Below are 10,511 nucleotides of genomic sequence, written 5' to 3' on the forward strand. Positions count from 1 at the left end.
TTTTTGCGTTCATGTTGTCTTTTAATGTATAGCTTGGCATTCCTACATCTTTCAACCATTGACTTTACATTTGGCATCACTAGTATTAATTTGTTTTTAGATTTTTAAAGATTAGACTAATATGGAAGCATGTTTCAACCACAGAATAAAACATTTAAAAAGATAATTGTGACTTTTTCTCACAGTTGTGAATTTATATCAGAATTTAATGTTATAAAGTCAGAATTGTGAGATAAAAAGTCGCAATTACCTTGTTTTTTTATTCTGTGACGGAAATGAGCTTCTATAATAACCAGTTTAAGCTTGGCATAGGGAGAAACTAGAAATAGAAACTTTCATAATGTAGGAATTTTCTGATATTTCTGTTTTCTTCGATAGTGAGCTAGACTAGGTCTAGATTCAAGCCCAGCCTGATTTGCCGGCGATTTAATTTCACCCTTCAACTCAGTCTGGAAACCTGTACATTAATTTCTACTGCTTCTGTTACAGTTCTGCAGGAACTAATAACAGACTGGCTTATCCACCTATTGGAGGGTTTAACACGAGGACCTACAGAGAAGCGATGGGTCATTGTCCATTGATCACGCCTCTTGTGGTCTGATTGGTTGAAGGATTATCCAACTGCATAGTCATTTGAATTATGCTCGTTTATCACGCCTCTTGTGCAGTAGAAAATACAGAGCAGACTCACCTGACCAATGTTCAATCTTAAATTGAGCTTGGTCTGGTGATAGCGATATATGTGAATTATATCCCACATTTCTTTTAAAGAGTACAAAACTGATCTAGCATTAGACAAAATTCTTTATTTTAATACATTTCATTACATAACTTCATCTTACATGATACCTAAAATATACACATACATAAAAAATAAAATACAGTGATTATAATTATAAATGTGCTTGTCAAAATAAAAAAAATGCAGGTGGGTTTCCTTGGTAACAAACAACATGGTAAGGCCCTTCTGTCTCTTGATAAAATAAGATTTGTACCATCTATAACAACAAAAAACTGCAGCATCAAAGTCTGATGTCCCCATGCAACTGCGTCAATGTCTTGTTTCAGGAGAAAACGGGGGGCAAAACACAGGATTCCAGAACTCCCGGAGAGTGGGTACATATGTACCATTCTTTGTTTTGCAATACTGCTGATTAAATACCTGACAGGAAATGTATAGAAAAAAGCAACAAGTCACAAAAAAGTCGGAATGAAACAACCACAGTTAGTTTAGTTGAAGGTAACTTGCATATTGTTCGGGAATTAGTGCAATATCCCATGTAATCCCATGTATATAGACCATGTAAACTGCAAATTCATATTTTTATACAAAATGGACTGACATTTAAACAGAAAAAAACATTATTTTGAACACTATATAGGGCCACATACACACTGCAAAGTTTGAGGATAAAAAGCACTTTAACATGCATGAATAATACCATACATTTTGTGGTGTCTGTGAACACACAAAAGACAAGACAAACAACAAAACAAAAATAATCACTCACTGCTCTTGACTGAATAACTTTAATACGTGTTAATCTATATTTATACAGTAATGACTATGAAATGATATTTTACTTTTGATTACTATTTCTGAAGCCTACCTGAAAATCTAGTTTAGACCTATGAAAAACCTGAAAAGTACCGTTTCATTTCTATGTTTGTTAGTTTGGTTGTATTTATATACAGTGTATATTGTACACTAGTATTGTACACTATACTAGTATAGTGTATACTGTATTATATATACTGTACCAGTCAAACATTTGGACACACCAATGGAAAAGTACCAGTCCAAACTTTTTACTGGTATTGTACTAATATACACATAAAGAATGTCGACCGATATATCGATGTCAAACTTATTTTACTCCCTAATATCAGTATCAACCCCCCAAAATCTCAAACAAATATTGGTCATGCCCTAGTTGCAACTTATAAACATCTTTCTGTATTGTATCGCAGGGCTAGTGGGAGCGACTATGGGGTAGACTAGAGACAGATTTAAGAGAGACACATACCTCCTCTGTGATTTGCTAACACCACTCCTGGAGAAGAGAGACACAAATTGCAGACTCGCTTTCAGAGTCCAAAAGAGAGCGACTTCACAGCATTAACAACTACTTATTCAGTTTGGTCTTGTACAACACTATACACTACAGAACACAAATAAATCACTCAGAAGAGTGATAACTGTATTTAGCTGCAGTGTGTACGTGGCCACAGAAAATACAACACTCTTGAAAAGCTCTGGACTTTGAATTAAATGACTAAACCTGAACTCTGGTCTACACAACATCAAATATAATCGGTGGTTTGAGTCATGTAGGTGGAGTTACAAACCTTTCTCTTCACATTGCCTGCTGTGTCATCATCAGAATCACCTATGATGTCATCTGATGACTTAACCGAGGGAGATGGCGTTTCTACAACAGGTAAATATCAAAAGTTAGACCTCTGGCATATAAAAACCTATGAAAAATCTAAATGAAACATGAAAGTAACTCAATTTGTAGTTACCTAGTATACCAATGGGAATGCGCACAATTGGAATACATGGAGAGTATGCAGCAGATCTTAAAGAACAAGCAATTTAGACAAGAATTAATTAGAAAACACAACAAAACATTAAATAATTAACTACAATAAATAATTAAATTTTAATATTAAATAAATTAATGTTCTTACAACTTATTGGCTGATAAAGTCAGGTGTTTTTCAGGCGTTGAACTCGAATCAATAAATTTCCTTTTCCGCAGCTCAGAGACACTTTTTCCCACTCTGTCTTTTGAAGTCACCTGGCTTGGAGACCTTTTATTTTCCTTCTCATCAGACGGCTGATTCAGGTGGACGGGAAGATCGGCATTGCTGATATTTAATCTGGGAAGGACAACTCTCAGCTGACGTTTCACGCAGGAAATGCGGAGTGCTTTTTCCTGTAACTCAATGGCCTCAGATTTTCTCTTAGTGGAATGTTTCCTTGTAACATCACCTCTTACTTCATTCCCATTCTTGCCTTCAGTTTTTTTGGGTAGTTTGTTTGTCCTCTCATTAGTCAGCTCCATATCTTCTTTGCTGCCCTCTTCCTCCTCCTCTTCTACTTCACTGCCAGATGACTGACTGATCACTGTGACCAACATATTTCCAACAAAACAGTCCTTTTCTGGATCCTTTTCTAAAATCTGTTTTTTAGAACATGATCTTAGTTTGCTCCTGGTATTTCTGGATATTTCTGAAGTTGATTCGATTTCTTGTCCTAAACTGGATGCTACTTTCTCATTGTGTTTTGGGAGATCGTCATTGGAAATGGACCCAATCACAGGTGTGATCTGTAACTGGGCTTTATTTGCTGTTCCGCGTGTGGCTCTGGATGTTGACAGGGCCGGGTTTGAGACTCTGTTGGATGTGGAAGTGGATTCTGACTGAATAGTCTGCCGTACTCTACCCGAAAGAGGGAGGGAAAGAGAAGTCAGGATCACGTCACCAGTGGACGACAGGAGAGATGCTGAAACAGAGAGAGAGAGAAAGAAAAGGATGGCAATATATGTATAGATATTGGGGGACTAAAAAGGGGAAGACAAAGTACATCTTATGGCTCATTTCCACTGAGTGGTACGGTTCAGTAAAGTTCAGTACAGTATGCAATTTTTGCCGTTTCCATTGAGTTGTGAATAGTACCCCAATTCTGAACTGTACCCTTTTTGGCACCCTTCCGTTGGGGTACCTAGCACAGTAGTTTAAAGAGTGGAGCTAGACTCACTGCAGAACGTTGATTGGTTGACAAAGAATCGTCACTTGGACATAATTTTTCAGCTTTGCTGGTCCTTGCAGCCTGAAACCTTGGCTCAAACAAAGCATGTCTTCTCATGACAAACAGCCACATGCCGAGAAGCAAGAACAAGATCTGCTGTTGTCCACTGTTGTTTACGGTGTCGCTTTCTTTTTCGCATGAGAATTATGTGCACCACAACTATCAAGTAAGGGTGCTACTGGCAGTGGAAACGCAAGCCAGGGTGTAGCGTCCCAAATCATACTTAACTGTATGGGGATGAACCTTACAGATCGGTGGAAACGAGCCATAAATTCAATCTTGTACGTCTTGATATGCAATTACTTGATGATTTTAGCTCCCAGACATACTTGAGCTAAGGTGTCCGAGGCATCTTTCGTGCTGCAGCAAAGTCCTGAGGAGCTGGGGCTGCGAGGCAGAGCGTGCACACTCCTCCAGAACAGCAGGGGCACCACTGAGCCATGAGACTGTCTGAAAACGACAGCACAATACAGAACAGTGAGCAGAAACACAATACTAGGCCTGCCCAAGCGTCAACCTCCCACGTTGTCTGTTGAAGCCAATATGGAAGTAATGTAAACTGCAATAATCGACTGGCCACTAGGACAGGCTCCAGAAGGGAGCAGAATTTCATTGAGCCCCATGTTAAAATTTAACTCTGAGGGGGGTGAATTTTTTTTTATAACTCATTTGTCTACATAATATAAAGCCTTAAAGTTCTGCATAATTAAGGCTGTGGTTACGTTGAGTGACAGGTCTTTATCCGCCGTCTATAGTCATTGCATCACCTAGACTCCACCCACGTTCTGCCTCTTTGCCCATTTTCTGTTATCCGGGAGTGACACGCGATGATGCGCTGACAAGATGGCAACGGCCAGCTCGTCTCTACTTTACGCTTCAGAGCGGCTTATCGGAATACTATGGGAGACGTCACGGACACTACATCCATATTATTTTTTACAGTCTTTTTATGGGCCTGACCTAATGGGCACCATCAGCTCTTGCGGTCAGCGTTTGACCAAGTTAGGGACCTAGTCAGCAAGTGCAAACTTCAATCAGCCAATTCACTTCTTTACTTTGGCAAATTATTATAAGTAAATACTGTTTAAAGGATCATACTTACAACCAGGTCTATATAATTTCAACATGTTGCTTTGGAATTTTATTCATTGTTAAACGTGATAAATCTGACATTAATGATTCATTATGCAAAGGTGGTGTAAAAAAACAACCCTGAATATTGAATAAATATTTCCAGATAATAGCTAGCATTAGTAGCAATATAAAAGCCAATTATTCTAGAATCAAGGGTGTAGTTTTGGTTTGAATATTAGCTTATTGGCATCCGCTGGTAAAAACCAAAAGACAGACAGAAAATGTATTTAACATTTTTCTTTTTATAATACATTATCTTTTTTGTACAGTATGAAAAATACCAACCTACACATACAGAAACAATAGCTACAACATATCAAATCTTCTCATCACACTTTTGGAACGCGCTGGTGATCGCGTGCCGAGTAGCCTACTGTGCCACGCGCCACTCGTGCACAATTATAAATTGGTATTTTCAGTCCATACGGGAACTTGGCACTTATAAAAGCACTGAATGCATGCACTCACCACCGCGTCTGTGTCCGCTGCAGTGAGAAAATTGCGCACCGTCACCGAGCGATATTTTCTCACTGAGCAGTGCGAACAATCACAGTCAGTTGATGATGGACGGGAAAAGGTAGAATGCTAGAAGTCCTAACGCAGTTTAAGGGGAAGCTAACATGACTTTCTAGGCAACAAAACAAGCGGGTATACTCAAATATTGATCCTTCGAAGTCGTAATACGCAAACTGCCCTTGGCAAAAAGTATGTATTTGAACGTATGGCCCCAACTACACCACTGCTTACAATTCGCACTTGAATATCTTTTTTATTAAACATGAATTAAGAGATACATAAAGAAAATACATAACATATTGTAACAAAAAAGGTTCATATATAGGATTGTATTATTTAGAAAATGTGCAAGTTATTTCCTCTTTTCCAAATATTTTTGACCCAATTTTATAATTCCTCTCTGAAACAACATTAATTCTTAGAATATACAAAAACAAAAAAAAACAATCAAAACTCACATTTGATTTTATTTGTCTTTATTATATGCCATGATAACAGCACTAAGTGTTATATTCATGGCATGAACTACAACAGAGTAGTTTAACATACAAAAACAATCTCTTTACAGCACTGTAAGAAAAAAAATAAAAACCTCTGAATTTCTCAAAAAGAAAAATAAGGTTATTGTCTTGGAACTATATTATGAATTATACCTGAGCAAGATCTGGAACAGGTAACAGCTTATCCACTCGGTTTATAAACTCCCACATTAGCTTCTCTAGACTGGCCACATAGTTTCCTCCATAGTGAAGATGGAATTCCTCCTGGAGTCAAAGACAAAATTTTGGCGTACATAAATCAGAGGTTGCATTAAAGGTGTCATGAACTGACTTTTTTTTTATACTGTTGTCTGAGGTCAACTAATGATGTTTGTGTGGTTTTTACATTAAAAAACATCATAACTAATAAGTAATAGGCTATTTTCTACACTGGTTTTGAGGCTCTCTCCAAAGCGCTGGGTTTTGATGGGTGTGCCGCACTGGAGACTTGGAGGTAAACGCCCACGGCTAGGACTGGATAAGATTTGCATATTTAATGAGCTTCAGCTCCCCTGTCAGTTCACATGAGGGAGAGGAGAGAATGTTTTGAAAGCGGCAACTGGAATCAATCACAGGGCTCGTAAACGTCTTTATCAAACAAACACAATGATTTATTTCTCATTCGGCCCACGATTGATTGGACTATTATTTTTATATTACACATAGCCCGCACGATCGGTCGACACACACGTGTGAGATACCAAATAGCAAGATTTGTATACTACTCAGAGTAGCAAAAACCAGAAAAGGAAAGAAGAAAAAGAAAAATAGAGGAGGAAGAGTTCAGAGATTTTTTTTATTTTTTATGATAAGATTAAATGCTCATGGAAGAGATGAGTTTTTACCTGTCTTTTGAATGAGGAAAGTGATTCTGTCGTGTGTATGGAGGACGGAAGATCATGAATACAATTACATATAAAAACACGTTTTACTCACATACGTGTGTTGCACCCTTCCTGCCGGATCCAAATCCAGCATCGACCAGCGATTTGTTTACAAACGATTCCGCAGAGAACTGAAGTGAACATGTCTTCCCCACGTGAGCTGGAACTTCATTAAAAATAAAGTTCAACCACTCATTCCTAATATTAGGATCCGAAAGAAGCTTATGCAGCAACTGTGTTCTTCCACAACCAGGAATAGCGCAATATCTTCCTCTGCATGTTTATTGTTGTTGACCAGCTAGCACGAGATCACCTCCATGAGTCAGTGAGCGGGGCTACTGGATTAGACGCGCTGTAGAGGTGTGTGTTTCATAGCGCGATGATGTAAGAATGAAGCACAAGATCGTTTGCTGGGCCTGATGTCTATTAAAGCTTTTCTTTGACTTACAAGAAAGTATCAAAGTTTGCGGAGGTGTAAGGTATAAGACAACCTGCATGTTCTTTTTTTATTTTTATTTGTTTAGATTGTGTTGCTCGTTTCGTTTGTGAGCTCCATTGCGAGCAGCAGCCTCCCTCAGCTCGTCAAAAATGCTTTTTCACTGTGGTGGTAATATTATAGTAGGCTAAATTAACTAACATTGTGATGCTTGAAATGTTTTATATCTATAGATATTATTATAGGCAAGACAAGTCAAGTGTTGATTTGAACGGCTAAATTGATTAAACATGCGGTAAACTCACTGTCGGCCAATCGCTGCTTGGTCGTCACTTAAAAAAATAAGAACTTTTAATTTAACAAACAAAAAATTGCTCTAAACATTTTTCTAAATTAACTTAATAAAGAAACTAAATATAACTACATTGACATTAAAAACAAAACAGAACTATTTTAATGGCTGCAAAAAAACAAAAAACACGGGCTCCTTATGAGTAAATGTTTTTTGACCCTTGATGCATGTAAACCTGTTGTAGGAGATCGAAAACAAAATTAGGAGCCTTTAAAATAGCATAATAGAGCACTTTAATGCACCCTCATCAAAATATATCTGGTGAATGAGGATGTGTGGAGCAATTCTCCAAGATGTCCAAGTGTTTTTGTTTTACCTTGAAGAACTGTTTTCTGGTTGCTGCATTGTTCAGGAGAGAGTGCACCAGGGCTTTGAAGTTTTCTTTAGCTTCCTCCACCTTCTGATCCTTCCTCTGAGGACAAAATAATGTACAGCACTTGCTGATGTATCAAACTCTTGTGAAACAACATGCAAGAACAACCACCATTTCAACTTGTAAATAAGCTAGATGTAACAAACAAGCAAGGAAAAGGACAGCACCAACATCTGGGCAAAACTCACTCTTCCTTTGGGAAAGGAGGAAGTTTGTAGCTTGCACAGCTCCTCGAGAACATGCTGAGCATCAGGCGGTTCGGACTGACGAAGCTCCTCTAAGATCATCTGCAGATTAACATGGTAAGAAGCAAATAAATGTTTTTACCATTTGCAAACTAAAAAAAGAGCTTTAAAAATAGGACCAAAGGCTACTTCAATAAACCAAATTTAGCTTAAACGTAATGGACAATGTACAATGCATGTGTACATGACTTAGAATGACATAAAAGATGAAAGGAAAAAACAGAACAAAAACAAAAAACATGAGCTGTTGGTTTCAGTTTGGTTCTTAGGGAATTTCAAAATGTTTTTGTTTCAAATGTGATGGTAATCTTACCAGTGCCCGCAAACCCATTGTCAGCCTGGCCTGATGTCTGTAATGGAGCAACCCAGGTACAGTCTCACAGAGTGATGTTACAATCTCCTCCATTTTACCATAATACATTACATCCCTGTTCAGCATCACCTTCCACATGGCTGCGGACAGTAGCCGCAGTGGTGGAGCTAAAAGCTGCAGAGCTGACAGGGGTAGAGGTTGATCTGTCGGGGGAAAAAAACACTGAAACAATTATAACAGGTAAACCGTACTGAATCTCAGTATTTTTATATATAACCATTTTAATCTTCTCTCTCTCTCTCTATATATATATATATATATATATATAAACACACACACACACACACATTATTTGAAAATAAGTTTTTATTTTGAATAAATGCAGTTCTTTTGAACCTTTTATTCATCAAATATATTAGGCAGCAGAAATGTTTCCAACACTCATAATAAATCAGAATATTAGAATGATTTCTGAAGGATAATGTGATAGACTGGATATCACGTGACACTGAAGACTGGAGTAACAATCCTGAAAATTCAGCTTTGCATCACAGAAATAAATGATAATTTAAAGTATAATAAATTGAAAACCAAATATTTTAAATTGTAATAATGAATCACAATATTTTGATTTGTATTTTTGATCAAATAAATGAAGGCTTGATGAGCAGAAAAAAACTTCTTTCAAAAACATTACAAATAGTAATGTGTCCAAACTTTTGGCCTGTCTATATAATGCATGCATATGTATATATGTAGTGAACTTATCACTAAAATTAAGATTAGAATTATGATCTATCTGATAGATAAGATAGATAGATAGATAGATAGATAGATAGATAGATAGATAGATAGATAGATAGATAGATAGATAGATACTTAAAAAAGTACAGCATGTCAATGCTTTAAATGTCAACTACATAGACATTTTGATGATTAATTCTAGATATGAGAATTAATATGCCTCTGACGTGGCCATCTATATACAATTAGATGTACTGATCAGCTGGAACTAAACAGGAAATATATTGCATCTTATGACAGTAAAGGAACCAAAACTTGATTACTGATCAGATTACTCTTCTTTTATTAGTAAATTATTACGAGCTGCATTGCACAGACCCACCTTCAGCCATCCCGCTATTCGCTGTTTTCATTGCCCTTTTCGTCCTGAAGACAAACTCTGATGTTTTGCAAATAGTTAACTTGATTTATAAAAATAAAAAAAAAACACGTTACATAGTTCAAACAGTAATCAATGGGTAAACGACATTTGGATCATACGGTGATCTATATTTACAGACAATACACTACGTTTAAAAAAAATCTATTGATGGTTCATATGGAAAAAAAATGCTGGCCGCGGCCGTCGCAGCAAAAATACACTTCACGCGCCAAAATGACGAAATACTGTTTCCGGTGTGAAGTATGCCTTTTAAACAAAAAAATAGCTAATGTTTTATATGGCGTCGTGTTTTATTTGAATTATATTACAATTATTGACTATATGCAATACTTTATATCATTTTTATGCCCATGTTTAATGTTTCTTTGGTTTGTCATTATGACGTATAGTTGCGTCTGTTGTTTATGTTTTCAAAATAAAAGTCAAGTACTGAGCGCACATTAAAATGGGTGTTGCCCACCACAATGTTGTGGGAGCACAAGGTTTTTTCACTGCCTTTAATTAAATTCATTAACGCCCACAGAATTACTATAAATAGATCGCTATTCTGCTCATGTAAAAACTCAGGTTTCAAAAGAGCAGAGATTAATTTTATTAAATTCCTAGAAAAATCATGTGAAAACTGTAAATTTATGTTTTGTTTTCTATTGATGTTTGAGATAGACTGTAACAACGACATTCATTTATACAGTACATGTATAATAGGGTTCAAAATA

The 10,511-nt window shown here is 36.8% G+C and overlaps 1 protein-coding gene across 3 annotated transcripts; it reads right to left on the reverse strand.

The window, feature by feature from the left end:
• Positions 1-786: 786 nt before the first annotated feature.
• tinf2 (TERF1 (TRF1)-interacting nuclear factor 2) lies at positions 787-10,133 on the reverse strand. Of its 3 annotated transcripts, none has more exons than XM_067444221.1 (11): positions 9,736-10,132; positions 8,610-8,812; positions 8,240-8,338; positions 7,995-8,090; positions 6,121-6,231; positions 4,147-4,267; positions 2,695-3,511; positions 2,527-2,582; positions 2,350-2,432; positions 2,028-2,054; positions 787-1,162 (listed from the first exon to the last, which is right to left on the reverse strand). In XM_067444221.1, the coding sequence occupies exons 1-10, from the start codon at positions 9,764-9,766 to the stop codon at positions 2,043-2,045; spliced, it is 1,629 nt and encodes a 542-aa protein (XP_067300322.1). In that variant the 5' UTR covers positions 9,767-10,132; the 3' UTR covers positions 787-1,162; positions 2,028-2,042. The 3 variants fall into 3 exon arrangements, with proteins under 3 accessions (XP_067300322.1, XP_067300311.1, XP_067300330.1); XM_067444229.1 differs by lacking the exon at positions 787-1,162 and adding an exon at positions 1,302-1,459 and having other exon boundaries at positions 9,736-10,133; XM_067444210.1 differs by lacking the exon at positions 2,028-2,054 and having other exon boundaries at positions 9,736-10,130.
• Positions 10,134-10,511: the final 378 nt, after the last annotated feature.

This window comes from Pseudorasbora parva, chromosome 1 (genome assembly GCF_024679245.1).
Source record: "Pseudorasbora parva isolate DD20220531a chromosome 1, ASM2467924v1, whole genome shotgun sequence".
In the NCBI taxonomy this organism is placed as follows: Eukaryota; Metazoa; Chordata; class Actinopteri; order Cypriniformes; family Gobionidae; genus Pseudorasbora; species Pseudorasbora parva.